The 24,663-nt window shown below is 41.9% G+C and overlaps 2 protein-coding genes across 4 annotated transcripts; both read right to left on the reverse strand.

Annotated features, from left to right (window-relative positions):
- Nucleotides 1-6,071: 6,071 nt before the first annotated feature.
- On the reverse strand, nt 6,072-14,560 carry pde9ac (phosphodiesterase 9ac). Of its 2 annotated transcripts, XM_037472592.2 has the most exons (20): nt 14,348-14,559; nt 13,832-13,965; nt 12,549-12,619; nt 12,196-12,273; nt 11,944-11,987; nt 11,730-11,784; nt 11,443-11,513; nt 11,234-11,321; nt 11,051-11,129; nt 10,868-10,942; nt 10,683-10,769; nt 10,411-10,515; nt 10,177-10,259; nt 9,756-9,912; nt 9,504-9,617; nt 9,168-9,272; nt 8,909-9,037; nt 8,735-8,830; nt 8,190-8,275; nt 6,072-6,713 (listed from the first exon to the last, which is right to left on the reverse strand). In XM_037472592.2, the coding sequence occupies exons 2-19, from the start codon at nt 13,898-13,900 to the stop codon at nt 8,222-8,224; spliced, it is 1,560 nt and encodes a 519-aa protein (XP_037328489.2). In that variant the 5' UTR covers nt 13,901-13,965; nt 14,348-14,559; the 3' UTR covers nt 6,072-6,713; nt 8,190-8,221. The 2 variants fall into 2 exon arrangements, with proteins under 2 accessions (XP_037328489.2, XP_037328500.2); XM_037472603.2 differs by lacking the exon at nt 8,190-8,275 and having other exon boundaries at nt 14,348-14,560.
- A 2,874-nt stretch (nt 14,561-17,434) lies between these two features.
- hepacama (hepatic and glial cell adhesion molecule a) lies at nt 17,435-23,434 on the reverse strand. 2 transcript variants are annotated; one of them, XM_062561161.1, is made up of 7 exons: nt 23,149-23,434; nt 21,042-21,389; nt 20,540-20,821; nt 19,100-19,190; nt 18,835-18,902; nt 18,613-18,680; nt 17,435-18,249 (listed from the first exon to the last, which is right to left on the reverse strand). In XM_062561161.1, exons 1-7 carry the CDS (start codon nt 23,243-23,245, stop codon nt 17,881-17,883), a joined length of 1,323 nt encoding a protein of 440 aa, XP_062417145.1. In that variant the 5' UTR covers nt 23,246-23,434; the 3' UTR covers nt 17,435-17,880. The 2 variants fall into 2 exon arrangements, with proteins under 2 accessions (XP_062417145.1, XP_037328101.2); XM_037472204.2 differs by having other exon boundaries at nt 18,613-18,683; nt 23,149-23,433.
- Nucleotides 23,435-24,663: the final 1,229 nt, after the last annotated feature.

Below are 24,663 nucleotides of genomic sequence, written 5' to 3' on the forward strand. Positions count from 1 at the left end.
ATGCTCCATGGTGGTTCGCTTGAAGAACTTTTTTCAGAGGTAATCAACAAACGTCCAAAAGCAACACGCTGATGATGTTTCATCTCTGCAAACCGAACGAGCTGATCTCACCTCCAGATGCCACAAGAGTTTGTGTGTGCCTCTGTGTGTGTGTGTGTGTGTGTGTGTGTGTGTGCGCGCGCTCTTTGAGAACGTGTGCAGTATTTAAGGACTGCGGCAGCTGAAATCAAGCTGCTTTTCAGCTCACTGCTGATGATATTTCCCCCCCCCCCACCCCCCACCTCGTTTCTCCTTCCTCCCACTGCTGTGCCTACAGTGTGCTGGGCAGCAGCCAGTTGCTCTCTGAGGTCTCTGCTGTGGGCTGACTTAGGACATATCCCCTTACACATGTGGGGGCTCCGGGGCCACTGTAAGCCTTTTTGGAGCGCAGGCTCGCATGGAGGAGAAGAGAGTTGGAGGAGAGAAAACATGTTGGATGACGGTGGGGAGATTGATGGGAAGGAGAGACTTATATACGATGTATTGCCCAGTGCACTTAATGGACATTGCATTATCTTTAAGGGAAATGGAGAAAGATGATAATAACATTAATAACACATTTACTCACCCACATTCAGAGTGACTGGCGTGTAACTTGTAATGAGTTTATAAAAGATAATCTAATGTTTAAGATGAATCTCCTCATAAAATAATCAAAATTAGCTTCACTGTGGCGCACTAAATCCTGCTTAAAAACCAATAATCCCTGGAAATAATTGGGCTACAAAAGTACAATACAATAACACAAATAGGCTTTTACAGAAATCCCTTACTTTGTTACTTTTGATACTTTTCGTAATAGCAAGCGCACCGAGAATTGAATGCTCTCTGTTGCTTCAATGTGGTTTCAGAGTGGCATCCAGATGTTTCTGTGTCAACACCAGCGAGAGGGGGGGGGGGGGGTGGACGCACAGTTCAAAGGAAAAACATGGTGAAAGGAGGGATCCTTTAACCCCTGCCTTCCCAAGACAAAAAATCTAATCTAACACAATCATCTATACTAGGAAAAACATGCATGGGAATTCCTATGAAGGTAATGACAGAGAGTAGGGGGAAAGCGGGAAAGAATGAATGGGAGATACAGAAGGGGAGAGGGGGGGGGGGTTCTCTTGAATTGTATAAATAAATAAACATGTATGGGTTTTTAGTTCGGAGCATTAAACCCCACACAGAGAATTTTTCCTGGCACTATGCCGGAATGAGATGAAAGACAATCCCACTTTAAACACAGGCGTAGGGACATATCATTTATCTTTCCAAATTATAGCGGGTCAAAGCTGTGGTCGAATCGCCGAGATGGAGCAGGTTTGCTCGGGGAATACATGTGACACATTTGGAGCAACCGTCGTATGTGCACTTGTTGTGACGTCTGTCGACCCTTTGTTTTCCTTTACAAACACATCCCCTTAATGGAAATAAGATGACATCATATTATTGATAAAATGTGGATTTTCAACGTATATGATACTACCAGAATATATCCATCATCTCTCCCTCCTCAGATGGGGTTGATTTGAAGGGAGCACATGACTCAGAAATCATCTGTTCAGAATACAAGAGGGATCTACTTGGTATTTAAATAATCAAACTTTTGGCCTGGAGTTATAGGAATAAATGGTTAATTCTCTGCAGTGGGCCTTTAACAACAATGCTGGGAGTCATTCATCGGTGAACCACAAAGAAAATCTGGTGCAATTAAACCTTTTTTTTCTCCACACAATACTGTTTTCTTTCATACATGTTGTGGGAAAACACATTCAGCACCAAATGGCAGCCACGCAACGTGATTGAGCAGTTTAAGGTTGAGGTACTCGGATGGAACGAAGACCAAAACGGGGCTAAATGTAAAATAAACAAAAAGAAGGGAACTTGCACGGTCGCTTTTACAACAAACCTCGGTCACCAACTATTGAAATAAAAACTTGAACATTGTATGAATCGGACTACATGTGTCCATGTGCCATTGGGGCCTGCTGCTGTGTAATTGCCCCGTGGCTCTGCCAGCACACCATCAAGATGCCGGCTCCAGATTGTCACACCGTAAACAAACCTGGGCGGGATTCCCCTTCAGCAAACTGCATACCATGTTAATCTGATGGGATTATCATTTTCAACTGTCAGCTGCCAGGCTGGCTAACTGAAGAACTGAAGAAATCCTGATTAAATGTTTTTGGAAGAAGACAATCCGAAAAAGCAAAAGATCACAATCACAAAACCAAACAGCGATTCATGATGGTATTATTTGTTGTTATTAGCTATTGTTCTGTAACCTCCTTTATATGATTGTATTGTTGAATCCACATCATTTATTTGTGGTTATCTGGTGCTCTTTTTGACTTGGTGAACTTTGTTTTTCTAATGTGAAAAACCCGTAAAACGTCTAAAACCCAAGCCACTGTTCAGCGTTAATACAAGATGATTGCTCCTGTTTCAACACTCATAAAATGTTACAGTATGTGGAAACAACCACAGGAACGGTGTGTGCAATACTTGTTGTACAAGTAAAAGAAATTATGTCTCACATTTCCCAACAGCCATTGCAGCTCGTTTAAAACAAATACCTTTCTATGTGCTAATGGCTGTTGTTTGCATGCTTTTAATAGTCTCCTTAAACGAATTGCTGTACATCATTTTAAAATTTCTCCCCAGCAAAAAAAAATGAAATTAGCCAGATATTTTGTCTTTTTTTGTTGACAGAGCATTAATGATCTCACCAACCATGAAGTACTGAATTGTCACTTGCATAATACTGAAAACAACACTTTTCGGGAAATCCACAGAAACAAAGTAGAGGCATTCTCTGGCTTTTATCACCAGAAGTAGCTACTCAGCTGATAAAGTTAAGGATACGGACCAAACAATGGTGACATGCAGGGAATGAAAACTTGAGCTGAGACAGCCCCCATGTGTACTGCTCTTCTGCAGTCAGATCTTACCATATTTACTCTAGCGTTTGATAGTAAAACCTCGCCGAGCACCTGGATGCAGTGTGAGTGTGTTCAAACAAAACGCTGATCCTAAATATATACCAAAATTATTTTGAAATGATACAGCACTTTGAAAACGCACAAAGCCTCGTATTCCTCACTTCAATGGGTCCCAGCCTTCTCTGCTGATAGCGCTTCATGGAAATATCGGGTTTAAGACCGGTTTTATCAGCACGTAGTGCAGGTGTTCCAAAGCCCATTGGCGCAGTGTGTGAGGTCTTTCTACCTTGTAAAAACAAAGTTTAGGTGTTAAGCCAACTATTAAGATTTTAGATTGAGTTATTGTTCAATCTAGACCCGTCATACTAAGAGGGACATTTCAAGGAGGGGGTGGGGGGGCGGGGGGTTCTACGAAAGAATGAAGATCAACACTATTTTACTTGCTGTTTTTCCATCATCTGACACAGCTCTGAACTTTTTATCTGCCACCAGGCAGGCTCAGGCACAAAAATGCAGAACCAGAATTTAAGGGTTAACTCTCGCTTCTGACCTTTCACTTCTTTCCATTCTTGTCAGGGATGAAACTGTCTGTCAGTAAATCCGGTCTTGAGTGCTCACAGGCCAAACAAGGAGCTGGGCATTCCTGTGAATGTGGGAGTCGGGCGAATGGGACATCCCGGATGATTTCAGCTGCCCCCCACAAACATGTGCGTGTTTGCTCACGTGAAATGCGCCTGGGCTCCGCTGTTGTCTGATCGGCAGAGAAAAAGCCTGTGTGTGGCTGACTCAATTCCCCTGACCAACGCCTCTGGGTAATCTGCGGCCCGACTAAGGATAAACGGAAAGTGTTTAAATTGGACTTTGGTGAGAATCCTACAGCTTTTTCATTCAGTTCATCCAGATTTATGTAGAGAAACTGGAGCTACATGACAAAGAAGAGATTTATGGACTATGAGGTTGTGAAACCAGCTATAGTACAGTCAGACTTGAGTCACCACCATGTGTGTTGTATTTTAATCAGTTTTCCATGAAACCAGGCCACAGATCATTCACGGCTTCCTGCTGCGAAGCTTCAGTGTTGGAAAGCACACACACACACACACACACACACACACACACACACACACACACACACACACACACACACACACACACGTGTCCTATTACCTCAACTCCCAGAAGACAGCATGCCACAGTGCCTTCTGACCTGGGAAAGTATCGAGGGTGGAATCGAACCAAAGAATGAATATGGCATGTTATTTCAACTGGAAATTCACACGTTAAGTTAAAAGTGTTTGACATCAATGATTCCGAGGTTCCATTCGAATGGTGGAACAGAAAAGAAAAAATGTATTGTATTTTTTGTCATTAAAAAAACTAGATTATAGTATAACTAAAGTATAACTACTTTATTTAAATATGAATCATGATATATTATGTTTTACTGTATGTCTTTAAACTGAAATATTTTAGTTTGGATAGCATGACAATTAATTGTAATTTTCACTCAAACAACACAGCTGTAATTAATGTCTACATTTTTAAATAAGCTAAATAAAACTCCTGCTGTCCTGACATTGAAGTTGCACAAATCATATAATCTCAAAACTCTGATTGAATGTCTGCCTCACCTTCCTTTGCACGCTAAGGTCCAATATCATGCCAACTCACTAAAAGAAAAAGGAAACAAATCCTTTAATCGCCATCGAGGTGCTTTTTTTTGACACGTACCGTATTAGCTCTCATATCAACAAACGGGCCCATTGAAGTATCGTGGTGGTTGAACATGATGTGACACCCAGCCTTAAGGGCAAAGAGAACAACAAAGGGTCTTTAGATATCAGTCGCTTTAATTAGCTTTGCGCTGATGAATGACTGGATGACAAGTCAGCGAGCTGTGTGGGGAACTGAAATGTGGAGAGATCACACGCATTGGGGGCACTCGCCAAAAGATCGGCATGCTGGGACCCACGTTTTCCCTCATTGACGTGAGATCAAATGAAGTAATAATTAGTGCACAAGTTGACCCAAAGAAACTGAGTGCAGTAACATTTTCAATCATAGCCTTTCTGCGGGGAAATTTGTGTACTTACTCATTCTACAGGAACACAATCATGTGGTGCACTGATTGCTTTATCTGTGATTTTATCGCTTTGAGATCATCGACTTACAAGTGGGATGCAGCAGTATGCACACCAAAGGTCATGTTCATTCAAAAGAATTATCAGACCATTAACACGTAGATAAGTTATTAGTTTAATCAATATAAACCACAGAGAACAGGAATAATTAGAAGCTCGTCAATTTCTTTTCTTGATTTTGTAATAAATAAAACAAACAAAAAATCAGCGGCGCAAATGACGTCTTTGGTGTTTCGTTCCTTGCTCTGTATTATCAGTGATGTCTCAGAGCTATGTAGGTGGTATTCAGTGTGTGTGAGGTGTAGCCAAGAGGTACGGAAATAATCAATCTGGATTTATTGCCAAAAATGCGGTAATAAAAAGACGGTGGAGCGGCTGGAGCAAAACAAAACCAAAAACAGATGAGCAAATATGGCTCAAAGGGAAACTGGGGCGGGAGGGAGGGACGCGGTTTGGGCTGAGATAAGTGGCACCTTTTGGTGGTACTCATTGGATACCTGTTCATATTTCAACACATTTCCAGCCCTAAAGTCTATCATGTAACAATAAAATGTATTTTAGTTCGGATGAGGGAGCAAGCCTCCTGAACTGGTATTCTCAAATGAGCAGGCGTGATGAAGATTATTTGATACGCCTTCCAGAGTTAGACGGTGAAGATTGGTCAAACCATTTCCCCGGACAGGAGGGAACCTGTGCGTTCACCTACAGTAATATCTAACAGGTCATGTGACTACAAGAACACAGTCAGGAGGTAGCCTTTACAATGCCTTGCTCAATGTGATCATCGCAAGGTTCATATCAGGCTTATTGTGTAATTTCTAACTTCGATGCAAAAAAAACCTCGGTCACCATTTGTTTAAAGAAAAACGTATATATTGAATGGTGACTGAGTTACTACGGAAACACAACCGGAAACGTGTGTGCTAACCTTTATCCATGAAGAAGCTGTGACAGAAATACAAAACAAAGTTTCACATTTATTGCAAAATATCAAAAACTATTTCAATGGTCATGTGTAAAACCTTGGATCTTGTGTGTGTTAATTTGAATGAACACGGTTGATGACAGTGTTGATGGAGAGAAGAGACACACACAGACTTGATGGTTTGATTATCTGCTCATTGGTAGCAAACATGACAAAAGAAGTGCCAAGCAGCATCTTCTTTGGAAAACACTCTGTGCACTGTATCAATTCAAAACATGGTGAAAACATCCTACTTTGGTGCATTTTATTCTTCTACTGGAAAAAAAAGTGAATCAATAGATCATTTTCATTCTGCAGCCAAATCTTTTTTTTAAATGCATGGTTTAAATATTTGAATAAGTTGTTTTTTGTAGAAATTGGTCCTTTAAACTATGATACAATGTAATAAAAAATAAAACCGATAAATATAGGAGTGATCCCTCCTTGTTACATTTAGCGCATTTCTAGATATGTCACCTTAACACCTACATTTACTTCGGTAAGTAGCCAAACAATCTCCGTTCGCCCCATTCTGATCCCAATCCATCTGTCGTCTTGACAACGCAGCACAGAATCTCTTCACCGGGGCCTCAATCACATTTTTTTTAAGTCTTTCCTGAGTGTGATCACAAAAGAAGACCCCTGCAATAGAAGAAAAGCTTTGATCAGGAGGTAAGGAGACACAGCGGGATGTTGAGTTGAAACTAAAACTAGGCAGAAAAGTTTAGCTGCAGAGCTCCAGGTTCGGGTTCACTTTTTCCATCAGACCATTTCCAGGTTCGAGCTTGGGAACGTCTGAAATTGTGCAGCCAAAGATGATGTGATAGCATGCTTTAATTAGTTTGAAGATCCCACACAACCTTGAGCAAGACACCAAGGTAAACAGTACAACTTTAAAGCATTACATATTCTTCAAAAATACTCTGTTAAAAAAGGAAAAAGGGTCATTTAGTAGTTACGGCTGTTGTAAAACATCATAGTTGTAATCTTTACCTTAGTGTTAATAATGGTGCAATGGACAATAGAAGAACTCAGATGTTTCACTGGTAAAACTAAGTAAGTAAAAAGTAGTCTGCAGTTTAAAAAAACTACTAAAAGTTTTGAATTCAAAATGTTACTGAAGTAAAAAGCACATAATCATCATCAGCAAAACATACGTATGTGTTCAAAAGTACTCAGTAGGCTGAATGGTTTCTTATGTGTTATAATAATGCAAGTCACTGTTTGTTTTGTTTCTATGGATGATGTGTTGAATATATGCTCAATAGGTTATTATCAATGAGCGTTGTTAAAGAATACACTGCCCAATAATACCACAATGTAATTTATGGATTTTGACCACAATGGGGCCTATTGAGACGGTTCCCGCAAATGGAGGAAGACCTCTCCCTGACAAAGACCTGTCCCTAGATCAGCGCAAACCATGCCGTAGCAAAGTTTAGTGGTACAAAGTCTATTGGACCAAACATTCATTCGGGGAAGAACAAAATCCACTCAGAGAGTCTAGTGTCAACATCTGGAAAGTGTTGATGTGAAAATGACAGGAAACAGGGTCGTAGCTAAATACATTAATGAGACAATGTTGTTTCTTGTCCTTATAAAAAAACGAGTAACATTTTAAAGAAGAAAATAACCAATGAGCGACCTTTTCATCTGGGACGACAGCAAAAGGAATCAAGTCATATCTGGCATGACATTAGATAAATCTAAGAGAATCAAAAAAATGCTAATGTTTCTTTCATGTTAGCTGTTGAATCTTTCATTCCTTGTCTTTTCTCTGAAGGCCGACTGACTTCCATACAGCCAAGACACTAGCACTGCCTGAGACTTCCTCCTGCTGAGCCAATTTTGCTTAATCCGACTAAATTAGATCACCCCCTTGGTTCTCCTTTTGTGAGTAAATTGACATGAACTTTGGTGCTATGTTAAAAGGCAAATCCAGAGTGATGCAAGTGATTGCTACATTCCTAAAGGTGTGGCTTTTGTAGAGATCACTGGAGAGAGGAGAGGAGCTTTTGTAGAAATGCCAGAGAGAGGCAGAGACAGAGTGCACTCATTCAACTAAAACTAAACAAACTAAACTAAAGCACAAGCGAGGCGTTAGTTGCTGTTACTTACACAGATACCACACCACTCGCTCTCTGCAGAGCTTACTTCTTCTTCCCGCCTATTGACATATTTTCAGTTTTTTTCTTCTGTGCCTCCTTGAACAAAAGACACACCTTTAAATTAGCCAGCGGTTGTGTGTGTGTGGGTGTGTGTGTGTGTGTGTGTATGTATTTGTGTGTCCAACCCCACCCATGCCACACAAATATCATAGCTGATCATTTGTAGTTCCAGGTGAAAAGCTTAGATGACACATCGTGGATTTATTTGTTTTTGTTCTCTTCATCCCTTCCTCTCACAGCCGCATTCGCTGTGGGAAGAACGTCTTCAGCCCAAAGAATTTCTGCAATTGTTTTGGCTTCTCTTCCTGAGAGACACTAATATGTCAACTCCACCATCAACTTACTCACTCAGGTTACAGAGTGTCTGTTGACTATCACCAGGTGGTGTAGTCTGATATATTTACAAAATAGTGTGGTTTAACATACAGTTATATGGGTTCTTACAAAGTCCCATGGTGCCGATTAATAGAAAGATTGCGGTAGAAAAGGTCCTACCTCTGTCATGGCATCATCGATCTGTTTCAGCTCCTCGTAGTGGTCCCGCGAGTCTCTCAGAGGTTGAACCATAATCTCCTCAATCTGAGGAAAAAGCTGTGGGGAAGCGACGGTGAGAGCATTCTCTGGATGATCAGCGTGTGTCTCGGCAGAGGAACACGCACACTGTCCTACCTTCATGACGGTCTCAAACATCGGGATGAGGACGAACTTGATGAAACCGATCTGAGCGGTGGGTTTGGTGACTTTATCTCTGTCCATGAAGGGAGCCACAGGGAGACCCTCAGACTTCTCCCTGTCACTCTGTTAGGCGCACACGTGGAAATATAGCCACTTAGCCAATGCTCACGATGAGCCACCATGTTCAATCAGCTCGATGGGTTTAGATATCAGATTCCAAGGTTTAAGGGAATGGTTGAATGGTTGAGGTCACCTGCATGAAATACTCCTCCAATAAGCAGTCCACCCACGGCTCAGCTACCTCAGTTGGCCTCACTTCATTGGAAATGTCACAGCACTTGATCAAAACCATCTTCAGCTGAAAACAGACACAAACACACACACACACACACATAAAGCAAAAAACACAAGATAACGAAGGCTATACGTCATCAAGACACACACACACACTACTTTCCCCACATACACTAATACATTCCGTTCAGCCTTTGCTGATCACAACAGATAAAGGCATGCTTATGTCGAGGTCTTGCATGATCGGCACAGTAATACGGCTCACGTCAGGTGGTGTGGCAACGGACATACATACACACGTCACGTGCTCCTCATTGGCGAAGTCAAAGTTGTCGGCTTTTTGCTTGAAGGAGTCGAGTATCTCCCCGTGTCTTGCCATGTCCGTGGCCAGGATGAGGGTGATGATTGCCTGGGAGCATAAAACCAGAAGATACTTTTGTTCACATTTAAAATCCAAACCGTCTCCAGAGCATTATGTGCAACATGTGAAATGACTGTTTAAGATTTAGACTAGGCTCAGCGTGCTTTTCTCAAACTTTCATCTCACCTGTCGGATCTGTTTGTATGCCTCGGGATCGACATTTGCAAAAATATTGCACTCGGGAAGAGAGAGGATCTGGAAGGCCACGGCACAGTGGTGGTTCTCCAGCGGAGATATGTCGTTGTACCGGACTGCTAGCTCTGTGCGGGCATTGATTTGGTACCTTGTGGATGGATAACGCGGGTGAATGGATAGGTTGGATAGACAAAAATGAAGCTTCGCTGATAAGAGAGGCCCTCGACCGCCCCAAAACTCACCCAAACAACACACTGATCTGTTTTCATACCTGAACTCTCTCCATGCTGAACTAGTTTCACACTACATTGAAAATAGTCTTGTGCAGAGGATGTCAAAACATAGCGGGGTCAATGGGCATCTGCAGTGCTCTATCTGTTAACACATCTACCGACAGCATAGGGATTCTTACGTGTTGTTGTAGCCAGGGTGGTCCAGGTCATGACACACTGCAGCTGTCATTAGAATGCCCATATCTGTGAGAGTCAGCTTGTCCTGGACAACAGTGTAAATTAAAGTTTTTTAAAAATCGTCCTAAAAATGGCAAAATGGTTGTTCTGGAAATCCATTGGACGGCAATTCAAACTTGACTACTAAAACGCAGCGCTTCAACCCTACAATGAACACACACAAACGCGCACCATACCTGTAGGTTGCAGAGGTTAATCATGCCATACATCATCTGACTAACGCAAAAGCAGTGGCGAAAGTTGTGGAAAGGATTACTACGGTAGTTCTCCTGAATGGCCAACTGGAAGACAAAATCATCCGTTATTCAGCCCAATATTTTACTTCCTGCTCTAAAGAATGTAAGGGACACCCAAATCACTCTCAGCAACACGTCTGCCTTTGCAATCTGCGCCCCCTGCGCATTGCATCGTACAGTATATCCATGTGCTTGCTTATCCTTTACTCTACCAGCCAGCGTTTGAGTGTGATGGGGTTCATGTTGAATTCCTTCACCAGTCCCAAGTCATGGTACATATACTCCAAACAACTCAGCATCTGGAGCCACAAAGGAAGATAAAAGACATTCAGAAATGAGTCACTTGACCAACGGGGGGGAAGTCTGATTGAGTTATGGAGCGGCGGTGTCAACAAACCTCGTTATGTTCCCAGTGCCAGACGTCGAATGTTGGCTTCTTGAGCGCCTCAATAGTCTCCTGAGACAGCGTGTACTGTATGTGCCAAATAACAGTCCATCAGAACTTCAAAAGAGGCTGTGAATAGTCATGAAGTTAGCATTTTCTGGTAGTATATAAAGTAATAATTCCCAGCGGACGTACTTTGGGGTAGTTGGGCACATCTCGTCTTGGCGTGACCTTCTTCCCATCGTCAAAGTTGTATTTGCATGGACAGTTTACTCTGAATTTAAAAAGAAAGAAATTTAAAAAAAATGTAATTTTTGGACGTGATTTTGGTGTTTTTGTTTCAACATGGTCAATAAGTTATGACTATTTTCCCTTCACCTGCCACCACCTCTTGAAGTCATCTCATCTCGTAGCTTTCTCAGATCATTTTTACACTTCTCAATCTCCACCACCTTCAAGCCCTCCACTGAAACGATGAAAGATGAGAGGAGCAATTGCAGTTGTATGTTTTAATCACAACGCAATATTCTCTTAAAGTAGGATTTTCCGGGGTGGATTATTCTATTTAAACAATCTACTCCACTTACATTCCACTCTCTTCTCCAGCATCGCTAGCCTGTTGGTGACCTCGGACTTCAACTCGTTAATGCGAAAGGCTCTGTAAGGCGAAAGGAGGATGAGAGGATGACAAGCATTTCAGATGCTCCATTGGTCATAAGAGTCAAATAAAACGAGGAATGGGGCCTACAAAATGAATGGCGGAAATAAGATAAAACAGTTAATAATCATTGACAGTCCCTGGTGTCAGGTATGTCTGAAGGTGGAGAAGGAAAAGGCTTCAGCCACAACATAACATGAACAACTGACACGTTACCTGCTGAACTGATCGGCCACCTGGGACAACACGTTCTGAAACATGTCCTCCTTCTCTGCAGACATGAACACACTCCTGATAAATCGTCATGAAAGCTACCACGTTGTCGATATGGGTATTTTCAAGCTCGCTATTACTTTCACATTGCATGTGTTGTTGATGCATGAATGCGCATATGTGTGTCGGTCAGAGTCAAAGTAAAATAAAGCTGTACCTCCAATTTGACCAGTAGACTGTGGAACAACCATGTAGAGAGAGCTGCAAGGAAATCAGAGGAAAAATGATCATTTCTAAATCTTGGTTCAACCTATTTCCATTTGCCAATATTTACAGCTGGTGAAGCAAGTTTAGCACAAGATGAATTCACTGTAAATATTCCTGGAAGCTTGGGGATTAAGAACTGAATTGGGATGTAGATTTAGAATGATTTCTCGACGAATACAAAGCGACGATGCTGGCGCGTTACTTTGGAGAGTTGGTGGGCATGGTGGGATCTATGGAGACCAAAGCTCCTTCTGGGTCCATCAACATGATGGCAGTGTTCCTGCGGCGAGAGCACACGAGTTAAAGGAGAAAACAGAAGAAATGCACTGTGTTTAACAAAGTGTTTCATTTTTCTCTGTGGCTGATGTGCTACGTCTCTCTATTTTTCTATTATATTCGTATGATAGTGGCTGTTTTACAGTATAATAATCTTGCTCTGTTGTATGATATTTTTTGTGGGATGGGATGTTTCTAAGGTTTTCAAGTATGCCCAGAGAGAGAGGAAGTGATGTGGTCGCCACGTGAAAAAACAAATGAGCAAAGAAAACAAGCCACCTGGGAATGTTAGATGAGGAACACAGAAGCTCCTTGATGTCACATGGGCTGCAGTGCCCACTGAACACCACCTGTGAGGTGAACACATTTTGCGTTAATTCACTACATGATGGGAGAAGGCTGTCACATTGGATAAATGCCATTTGTTACCACATCATCATTTCCCATTATATTAAAACACCTTTAACCCACCACAATGCATGTATTAAAGGCAAAGGCAAGGGCAAAGGTTACAAGGCACACCTGCACACAAGCTGCTGCTGTGGTTTTCCTACAAGGCCTCAGTGTTCCTACGAGGGTGGGAAGGTTCTCAGATTTCACGTGTTTTTCAGTCAACCGAATCGCACGGGAACGTAAAATAAGGGTCTGCTCAGTTTATGGTTGAGTAAGGTCAATTCCCAGGCAGAGACCCCGAGAGAGAGAGAGAAAAAAAGGACAGCTGGAGCACAATTCCTTCCCTTCAACATGTCCAGCTCACAGGACATAGCACAGCAGATGCGTAGAGATTATACCATTTTTAAAAGTCAGGGTTGATAGCAAAGACTGCATGAGCTCACAAACCCTGTGCAAAAACCTGTGATCCTACGTCTTGAAGGGAGCAGGTGTTGAAGACAAACGTTCAGTCTCAGGCCGTGGGCTCGGGGCTCTTGAGAAGACATGTGTCATCAGCAGCTTTCTACTTAACGCACTCGCCATCACCGATCGACACGTGTTTCATGTTCCTCAGCTTGTTTGGAACGCTGATTCTCAATTCGTAAAGCGCTTCTCACGACTGCTTGAATGATCACTGAGCTGTTGGTCCTCTGACGTTCTGACTAAAGCATTCAAATTGAAATAGGCATTTTATTCTTTAATACTGTAATTGCCGCTTCCAGTGAAATAAAGGAAGAAATGAATGAATTTCATGAATTTAAATATATTTTCGATTTTTAGATCAAAATGAACTTATTTTATTCCTAATCGATCATTCTTTTTGTGTATACTCTAGATATAGTTTAGAAACAACCTTTAAGGGTTACGGAGAAACTTTGTTTAAAGTCTTATCAAACCTTTTTCTGTTTCCATTCATTTCAAATCCTGTATTTTACATGATTTATTAAATTATTTATTTAAATTAAAAGGTTAATCTTAAAAAAAAAAAAAAAGACGCCCAACCTTAAAATCTAAATACAGGCCATTCCACCCAGAAGAATAATGCATTCCTGGGAATGTGTATAGTCACATTATATCTATAATTAACAGATTAAAAAATACATCAGATGTTCCACCTGCACCCGACCCACCTTTTGCACTTTCCCATCCACATCCAGGTAAATGGTTCTAGGGGCATAGGAGGAGGAGCTGGAGCCCATGTTAACCTCCCTCTCCTCTCTTACACACCCGCAAAGATTCTGGTCCAAAGCGCTGATCACTAAACCTGGTGAGTCAAAAGAAAAACAAATACTTGGAGAACATTATTGCTTTCACGTAGATAGAGCTGATACTGACACTACACTAAGTCATGATAAGAGAACATCAGCAACAGGGAGCAGGATTTATGTTAACACATTTGAAATAACATTATAATCAAGATTTTGTGTTGCCATTTAAAAAAATAGAGGAATGCAACGACAAAACATTACTGTGGAAAATGCATAAAACAAGATGAATAAACTGGTCATTTGCATCTCGTACCCTTCCAATTCACAGCCAGTATATCTTTTTTTACTTTGCAATCAATTAGTGAAATTGTTCTTTTTGAATAAAAAACAAAACAGTTTACAGTTTTAAAATATCGCAGTCGGATTAATTGCACTCACAGCGTCAGCGATGCGGCTTCCCCTGTGGAGACCGGAAGGTTCGAGATGCTGAGGAGGCACCTGAATCACACGCAGACACACAAACACACACATGCAAAGGGATAACTATGGGGAGGAGAGAAAGGTGCTGAGTGATGGAGACGGCGAGAAAGGGTATGTGTGAGGGAGCCAGAGAGGTATGGAGTACTATGAGTATCGCTGGCACTCTAACCGGTTACCAGGTTACAGTCACTATGGAGAAAAAAGACAACCCTACTGTCTTAACTGATGCAGGTTTTTTTTTTTTTTTACCTGCGCTGGCTCTTTTCATCCACACGATTTACTGTCTCTCTTGGGAACAAAAAACATGGCTTTATCTGACAATGAACAGCTATCTCATTGAAACCTGGCAACAACATTTTCATTATGTTTTTGTACTTTTGGAAACATACATTTTCATTGGCCTAAATTGCAGTTAATGTACAAAATGCTATTCAAAGCAATCAACCATACATGGGAAACTCTCATAAGGGGGTCTCCACTTTCAACCCAACAGTCCTAAATTCAAGTAAGGCCTTATTTCTTTCTTTAAGTCATTTGTTGCATGAAAATGGAAAATTGTTTTGTTAATTACCTCCACCAAGAGAATTATGTTTTTGGTTCACTTCTTTTACTTTCAGGAGGAAAAAACAACGTCTTCAATTAGAAGAAAAATTGTTATAAGGGTTTAACCATAGGCCAAGGAAGAACCCACACATTTTTGGTCAGATATGCCTTATTTTCTTTTATTTTCTGTGTCATAGTTCACAGACCACTCATCTCCTCCATTGATGTCCACTCCAGGTCTTGCAGATGGTTTTGTCAGACGAGTTCAGCAGAACACAGCAACATTTTTTTTTTTAGCAGCAATTTCCTAATGGTCAAGTTGAGAACACTAACTTGTATGTTGCATTTCTTTTAATTAAAGTGTTTTGATACTTACTCAGTTCTTCAATTTAGATATAGAAAATATCCATTAGGAATAACAAGGAAGACACCTCAGGATGAATAACAGAGGAGAGAATAGCAAGTATTTAGTTATATATTAGTGCATTCATCTAAAATGTCTGAATTCAAAATTCCACTGAACAGATGTGCCATCAGCTAAATGTACTTAAAATGTCAGAAGGCAAAACATTATTATGCAGTAACATTTCTTCGCATTGATCTTGTGAAAGTAGGCCGTATGCTAGTTAAAGCTAACCAGCTGCTATATTTTCTATAGTTTTAAATACCTTATATTCAGAAAGACAGGTATTTCTAGCCAGTGGTTCTCAACCTAGAGGTGTGCCCCCCTTCAAGATGAATCTATCAGTTATCAGTTCTTGTTGTCAAATATTTGAAAGTTTGAAGTTTTTGATCCTAAACCATCCTTCTTATTTTACAATCCTTTGGATTTAATAAATCTATTACAAGTTTTAACATTTTAATGTTTAAAGAGTAAAGGTCAGAAGCAGCAATGACAGTGGGACTACGTGTTCTTACCTGCTGCAATTCCTGACCCATAATACTAAAACGCTCATAGCTTTCCAACCATTTTACCCTCTTTTTCTAAGTATTTTACATCACCAGGCTGGTACGAACAAGACCATTACTGACTCGGCCAGGCAGTAGGAGGAGGTCGATAATTGGAAATGGAAAGAATCAACATAATCCCTGTTTAATCCTGCTCCCCATACATTTGCAGATGCAGATGCACGCAGGTGTGATCCTGGTCCCCAGAGTCTAGTTACTTGCAGGGCTTACAACCCCCTCTGCCATGCTGGAGGAGAGGTGGGACATGATGGGACAGCGTGTATAACTAATAAACATCTGACATTGAAATAGATGAAAAGCAATTTGCAAGCTGAAAAAAAGAAAGCATCACTCTCATTATCTAAGGACATTTCATTTTGCACTTACTGTAGTCCATTAATGATTATGCACATTTGTGCGCTCGCTCGTCTGTTCACCTTGCTCTGCCTGTGATGCTGTGTGTGTGTATTCATGAGTCTGTGTGCCAGGGAATAAATTGTGTTTGAAATAGATCAAAGACAGCAAACCTCAGATCAAAACCGGCAGATTGATTGGCTTATTTCATCACACCTTTGGTAAGGGAAGATACATTTTAGGATAAAGGAAATTAATAAAATGAAATCTTCATGACAAAAGATGTCCAGCTGGACCTCTGAAAAGACACATTGTCTTGATGATGGTGATGGAGCAGGCCGTAAAGGTGTGTGTGTTGCTTTTTGCGAGTTTGTACAGCCCATCACAAGTGTTCAGCACATCTTTTTATCCTTTTGGGATCTTTTATTCCATGCTTCCTGTGTTTTTTGCCTAAAAAGTACAAGCAAACACAATAGGGGGGATAAAAATAAACCCCACATTAAGTCATCATAACTCGATGGTGTGTATGGTTACGGTTGCCACATACACGTAAGACATTATTTCCAGGAACAGAATGTCCATAATCAAGAAGAATCTGTTCACAGGGAATCAATTGGAGGCTACATGATTGCGTTACCCTGCATTGTGATTTACTGTAAATATTGACTGATTAGACATCATTCGCTTAAAGGTTCCTCTTGACGTTTCTTGTAATCATTATGTTTTTGCTTATGATTTGGGTGGAGCTTTGGGTTGAAGCACAGCAGGTCTCATTGACCTTGTATTGTCAAGTATGGAAAAGTCACTTTGCCATAATCAAGTAGGCCTCGTTGCTTATGGGTGACGTCCTTAAGTATAAATACAAAACAGTGGAAACACATTCAAAATACGCTCCAAAATCCTATAAGTCAACTGCTACATTTTGCACATTAAAAAGTAGAAACTAAATATATATTTACCACTAGATCTCTTCCTCACAAATGTGTTTTCAACGACAGTGCTAAGCGATGTGTGGGCGACATCTAATGGACTGGAAAGGAATGACGTTTATACATAATATATCACATTTTCCTTAACAACAAGCATTACAACTCTGTGATTGTTGCTGGAGTAATGTAAAAAGGCAATCAAGCAATACCATGTGAGTCAGAAAGTCTTGTATGTATGTTTTCACAGAGAGTTTACACATTATTTGAACTGTTTTTATTAGTTTATTCCATCACCTGATCCTTAAAAAGAATAGACGTTGCAGATTAAATTGTTAAAAAGAAAAAAAAGACCCTACCCAAAACCATTAACTTACATATGTACAAGTACTAGGAAAATGTATATGCATGAAGAAACAAAATATATACCAGAGCTGTATTTCTTTTTACTGTTCTATTTAAGATATCCTAAATAATGGTGAACAGAATATACTTGTTTCATGTGACAGGGTATCATCAAAAATACTACAGAAATATTGTGCGTGGCCATAGAGAAAAAGATGATAAATAATGGCGAATAATACGAAGTCAAAGAGTTAGCTGAAAGTGAACTCATCGTCCCATCCTACTTAATCAACTCTTTCATTATCTTCGGGGCGAGGTGCACGAGAGGATCAACAGACTACACGTGGACTCTACAAATCACAGAACCAGAAGCCGTCACTGCTGTGGTGGACCGTGAGCCTGATCCAAAGGGTCTGGACACTCGGCCTCCACAGGCAGGTGGCTGCTTGGGATGCCCACTGGGGGGCGCACTTTTCTAATCGGGCTGAAGCTTCGCGGAGAGCCTCCTGGGGAGTTAGCAGGTGAGCGGACAGGACGCAGCGGAGGTCCTGGAAGGGTTTGTGGGAGAGGCTGGGCCAGAGGAGAGGGGCTGCGGGGGTATCTGCGTGGGGCAGACCACACGGGCCGCTCAGTTCTGAAGGAGGAGGAGGGACTCGGGAGGACCGGCGCGTACACGGCAGGGATACTCGTTTCTGATTGGACGGCAGGGTTGTCAGCGTATTCTTCAAACCGCTCCACAGTCTCCTGAAAGAAGATGGAGAACAGTTATAAAGCTCACCAGCTCTGGTGAAATCTGTGATTCTCATTTTAAATGAAGCCATAATGTTTAAATTAACTAAATTAATTAATGTTAATGAATTGATCAATTGCCAAACAAATTTGTAAAAGTCATTCATGGCCCCGAGAGACTGTTTCATAAGGACCTTTGGGTTTCTTCTCACTTTACCTCTAGCACCAGCACCACCCAGCAGGTTGACATTTTTGGCATTTAGCGCACAGAATGCTAAACGGAGCCACCTGCATGGCTGCAGACCTTTGTTTCATTGTGAGGCGGTCAGTGGCTTAACTGATTTTGTATGGATTTTTTTGAATAAAGGAGTGACTTACATCTTCGTTGAGAACATAAAGAGGCATTGGACTCCTTCGACCAAGCGTAGTTGGTTTGGGAACAACATCTACTGCAAGACATTATATCTTTATTTTAGTATTGGTATTTTGACAACAAATGAACTCTCTAATGTTTCAAATCATTGGGTGATTGTGAGCTTTAAAGGTGAGTAATAATATAATAACAAATCTAAAGGAGGATCAAATTGAACTGTTGCTCACCATTATGGCCATTTTCACTCTGCTCCAAATAGATGGGAGCCCTTTGGGGGACGGGTCGATGCTTCTTTCTACAACGGGAACAAAAACATACCGTCTTTGGTGCTAAATGGAAGTTTATTACCTTTTCACAAAAAAGTTCAGAGTTTAATAAGACTGGGAACTATACTTGAGATTCAAGGCACACCCTCAAGTTCAATATAAAAAGCCAATGGGAAAAGAAGAAACAGAAGGGGCAGAAAGAGAACAGGGGAAACAGGGCTCTTACTTGGATGGTTTCCAACAAGCGCACACAGTAACCAGGGTGATCAGGAGGAATATGCCCCCTGTGGACAGGATGATGTATAGCGAGCTCCGTCCTAAACCAGAATGATACAGGAAGGAAGACAAGGACACAAAGAAAAAAGAGAAGGAAAGAAATAAAAGAAAGAAAGGTGGAGAGGTTTTGTATCAATACAAGCAGCACATTGCACCTTTGCTTTCACTCAACCACTAACCTGTAGCTTTACTTCAAAGAAAATCTGCCTTACGAAGGTGTTGTTTGCAAAACCTCTGTCAGTTTATTGGTATTTCCTTTTTGAAAGTAGGAAAACAAAGTTTGCAGGATCACTCTTCACAGAAAAACATTTGTTAATTTGGAACATCCTGTTTTCTTTCAGATAAGCTTGGAATGAATTATAGCCTGGCTATGCAACATGCAGAGTGCTTCCCTTTTTTTTCCTTTATTTTTTTTTTTACAGTGCCTGCCAAGTGGTTTGAATGTGCTGCCACGAATAAGGGGCATTGAAGTAGCACACTGGGATAGTCACTTTGAGACTTTATTCCATGCTGCAATGCACGCAGAGGGAATAGAAAAGAAGAACTGTCCCTTCATGCACCACATAGTACAACAATAATTAAGTCAGGATTACTGAGGTCCAGTGAGGCACAGCGTTCTCCCCACCTGCCTTCATCTCCTGCTCCCTCTTCGGAAATAACTGTGCACCCATTGGACCAGAAGGCCTCTCCCTTTCTCTCGGCCTGACATGCTGCCGCCCAGTAACCGCCGCTCTGGGCCAACTCTGGTGCACTCGCAGCCTGGATTCTCACTTGTTGTAAACAACATTGTTAGCGAGACAGGCATGCATGTGTAAGGGTCAGCATGAGATGATAATTGCTTCTGTCAGCAACTGAGCTGAACAATGAGCTAAATACATACAGTGTTTTCACACAGGTCGGCATTTATTAGAGCTGGAGACCAGTGTCGGAATGTAAATGCATTTAATTAAGCACTGTGACTTTTGTGCTTGTATATGAGTACTTATATTTGTCACTTTACCAGATTTAGAAGGGAAAAATTGGATATTTTACTTTAGATTTATCCGACAGCTTTAATTACTAGTTAGCTTTTAGATTTTTCAGGTCTTTTAATATCACAAACATAATTATAATCTTATTAATTATAATGCATTATGAAATATAACATTTTGGATTAAAACTAACATTATAATGTCCCTCTGCATCTAATTAGACATAATTATGTATTTTTCTGGAAATATGTCTCTACTTTTGCCTAAGTAACATTTAAAAAGCAGGACCTTTACTTAAAAAGCATATTTTCTTCCATCAATGCTGGAAAGCCCCTCCGATGTCACTTTACCTATCTTCACTTCATCTCCAATGCAAACTTGTAAAATGTGAGATCCTACCGGTGTAACATGCCACCTACTGTAGACAGTGAGCTTGACAGGCATGCTCTTCATGCTGCTGATGAGGTTCTCCACTGTGCAGGCGTAAATGTCATCATCTGAGATCACAACGCGTGAGATGGTCAGCACCTTTTGGTCATGTGAAAGCTGCAGACGCGTGTCGTTGGTCAGCACCTTGCCTCCCTTCAGCCAACCGTAGATGGGCTTTGTGCCGTTCTCATGGGAACAGTGGAGGTTAAAGTGCTCGCTCAACTCCAGGACAGACGAGGCCATCATCTGGATGTAAGGTTTGGACACGGGGACTGAGCAGCGGGACAAAGACACAGGAGGGCTTGGGAATGAATATTCAAAGAGTGGTGAAAAAATGTGATTAACTGAACGTTAAAAAGAACACCGCCAACACTGTTAAACGTATGGAATGACTAAACTCCTGTATTACAATTACACTCTACGGCAAGATGACATCTTTAGCTCCTTTGCCTCTTTGTGCTGTAACGCAGCTCTTCAGGTAATTCTGCATACCGTCCACAGTGAGCTCAATGTAGCGCTCTCCGGTGAAGGTGTCATCGGTGATGGAGATCTCAACTTCGTACGCCCCTTCGTCTGACAGCTGCAGGTTGTGAAGCAGCAGTGACCCGTTCTCAAATACCAGGATTCGGTTGCGGTACTCTGGCCTCAGGTTCCCTATGATGTCTGTTCCTATGGACTGCACCACAGTGATGGGTTTCTCTTTGTCCCTCTTCAGCTGCCACTTAATCACAGGCTTGTCCAAGCTGCTGCTGGAGTAGCTGACGGACAACAGGGCCTCTTTGCCCGCCGTGCCCCTCACCACCTGGGTTTGGCTGGTCACATTCACCCCCGACACTTCACCTGGAAGAAAGGACAAAGAGACGGTGGGAGGGGTCTTTGACCCGAGAGGAACCAAGGGGTGGTTTGGGGACCCAGGAGTAGACAAAGGAGCGTCACGTGGCAGACGTTGGTGCTCCACTCGCAAGCAAAAGACCAAACAAAATCACTTGAGTAACAGCAGAGGACACTGATTACTGCAAAGTACCATTTCTGCAAGGACAGCCATGGACCGTGCATGGTTACAAAAACGGAGGACATTTATATGAATACGATATTAATTGTGTAACTGTAATAGCTTTCACCCCAGATTGTTTTAAAGTCTGTACTTCTTCCTCCATCCATCTTGTTTATTAAGTGTATTTATGTGTATATTTTTGTCTACTAACTATTTCGATAAAATAAACAGATTTCATAGGTATACATTATATTTTGAAATCTACAACTGCAAAAAAATACTTCTCATATGGAAGCAACGCAACGTTTTTTACAAGTCTTTGTAAACTTTGACTTTGTGTCACAAAGAGATGCCATTCATTAGATCTTTACACCAGGGGCTTTCTTCCCGGTTGCGGACTCGAACTCATAGGCACACATGTTGTTTTTCCCTAACCACTGATTTGTTTCTGAGAACCCCCTCCCCCATACCCCTCCCCCCCGTCCACCCACAAATTCCTCACAACCCCTTGTAGTGAACAACTAATACTCTAATTGTGATTTGTGTTCCCCAATTATCCCTCGCCTCCCATAGGGATACGGGGATAAGGTATTACAGGGTAAGCCACATTTCATCTTTTATAAAAGAGCCCCGTCTTGGAAACCAAACACTTCAAAGCCATTATGTTCACAGTTGAGCTTCCTATAACTCAGCTGAGGCTGGACACATGGAGGCCTAAACATTAACATCCCACTGTTAAGCCCCAGTGATGGAAAGATCATCCAAGAAGAGAGGGAGGAGACAGAGAGTCTGCACTGTTCACTATTCTTTGCAGTGAGGCAGTTAGCAGGGCATCGCCTCATTACCGTGGTAACCGTTAGGTCCGCCTGACAAGGGGTTGCCAAGGCGATAAGACAAAGGGCACGATTGTTGGAACTAGTTTCCTCCCTTGGAAAGAGTGAGAGAGCGCTAGAGAGGGAGAAAAAGAGAGTGAGTCTTTGTCACTGGTGAAGTTGGAGATAGACACCGGATTCAGGGATTCTACCAAAGCTGACCTGGTTGGGTAAACTGAGTACATGGTATGGTCATAAAATAAGACCAACACATATTTAAAACCAAATTCACCACATGTTTAACTTCTGCAGTCAATTTCCCCCCTCAAATGGACTCGTTTAAAGCTTTCCACACTGAAGCAGGACTTTCCCATCACCATCACCAGCTCTGAACAAACACCATAACATCACACTTGACCTACACATCCCCTTCTTTCACACCTACAATGGACACCACGGGCTCCTTGGAGCTCAGGATGGAGGCCCGATAGAGAGCACCACCCATGAACGGATCCATTGTGTCACCGCTCCGTGGAGCACAAGGACCAAACGTTTCATTGGACTAAATTCCCTTCATATAAAGAGAGGACATGATAACCAGCAACCAAAATACTGTCAAATGGGAAAATTCTTTACAGATAATATTTTTATTTTAATGATAATTACTGGGTCGGTCAGCTTTTCCATCTTGATGTAACTATTTGATTTGAATGCATTTGATTGGTTGACATCTTAAAGAGGATATTCTCTATCCTCGTATCTCTGAAACAGCCAAACAAATGTCTGAGCTTACCTGTGAGGAGAAGGAGGAGGAGGCCAAACAACGTCAATAGCGCAGGAATGTCAGTAAAACTGTCGCTTGTAGAGGAGGTCTTCCTCTCCACCTTCATCGTGTGTCCTGGGCAGAGTCTTTCCCCCACCCAGTGAGCATGGTTTAACCACCCTTGGCACGTCTCTGCGGCTCAATACTCTCTCCACTGCCTGCCTGCCTGCAACGCCGGCCTCTGCCTGGTCCCACTGAGCCCCACTCGCCTCACAGCACCCCAGTCACAGCCAACAACAGCCAACTGTGTGTGTGAGTGTGTGTGTGTGTGTGTGTGTGTGTGTGTAGGTTTGTGTGAGTCAGAGACAAGTGTAGATTAACTTCTCTCTTCGACCCCACGTTTCCCTTTCAGAAAATTAATAGCGTTTGCTTTTCAGGCAGTTATTTTTCTTTTTCTATAGCCTTATGCAACAAATTAAGTGCTTGCTTTTTATTACGCAGTAAGTAAACCATTGACACGGGTAATTTCAATATTAAAGTTCAGCTTCTCTGCTAGAATTCCTGCTGAAGAGAAGAAATAATGCACTTTCAGTTCTGAGCGCAGCCCACTTAACGCTCAAAAATGTCTTAGTTGGAAAAACAACTTACCCCCCCCCCCTCCTCTCTTTGGCCCACTTTTGTCAGACTCCTGTCTGGACTGGAGCCTCACGGGGAAACCAACCCGGCCTTTGACCCACACACAAGTTAAAGCAGCCTCAAAGCATTTTGCTGCTAGTTGCTACAGAGCGTGTGAGGTGTGTGAAACAAGGAGCTGCACCTGCAGGTGAGAGCTGCTCAACAATGAAAACAGCCAATAACACAACGCCGTGTACCTACTTTGTCCTCTGGGTGGTACAAGTGCTACACTCATCGAGTGAACTGAATGAAAAAAAAAAAAACTGCCATCAACGGTGTTTTGCCATGTTTTCACATTGAGTAATTGCCAGGAACACATTAGGCGCTTTATGAGAATAAAAAAAACAACATCTAGTTATCATTTATTGTGGAACGGACTGCTGCCTTTGATAACATCAGACATGATGTCATTGTAGATAATCCCTCATTGGTCATTTTTCCAAGGTTTTTGGAGATTAAAGCCTCCATTGTTAACTCCATTGCATAATAAATCATCTCTCCCACTTAGGAAATCAGTCTTTGTTCTTTGGAAGAACATACTTTGACAATAAAGGGAGGTTTTATGCGGAGGAGGAAGCATGCTAGATGGACAGCTCCAGGAATGTGGGAACAGATGCAGATGTTGACACCATTCTCCCAGGCCTCAGACTTTTGGTGGTGGGCCATCAAAGCCGAACCTCTCCCCTCCACCTCTGGCCTCACTAGAAGCAGCACCTCCCTCTTCCTCTCATCTTCTAACACACTCTAAAAAATCCAGGGGCACCACCCTTCAACACACACAGCGGCAGCACAGAGGGGGCTTGTGTGGCCTGTGCTGTGACAGAAACTATTCACCATCACATATAGTCCAACATGAATGATGCGATCCAG

Source organism: Pungitius pungitius, chromosome 3 (assembly GCF_949316345.1).
Source record: "Pungitius pungitius chromosome 3, fPunPun2.1, whole genome shotgun sequence".
NCBI lineage: Eukaryota > Metazoa > Chordata > Actinopteri > Perciformes > Gasterosteidae > Pungitius > Pungitius pungitius.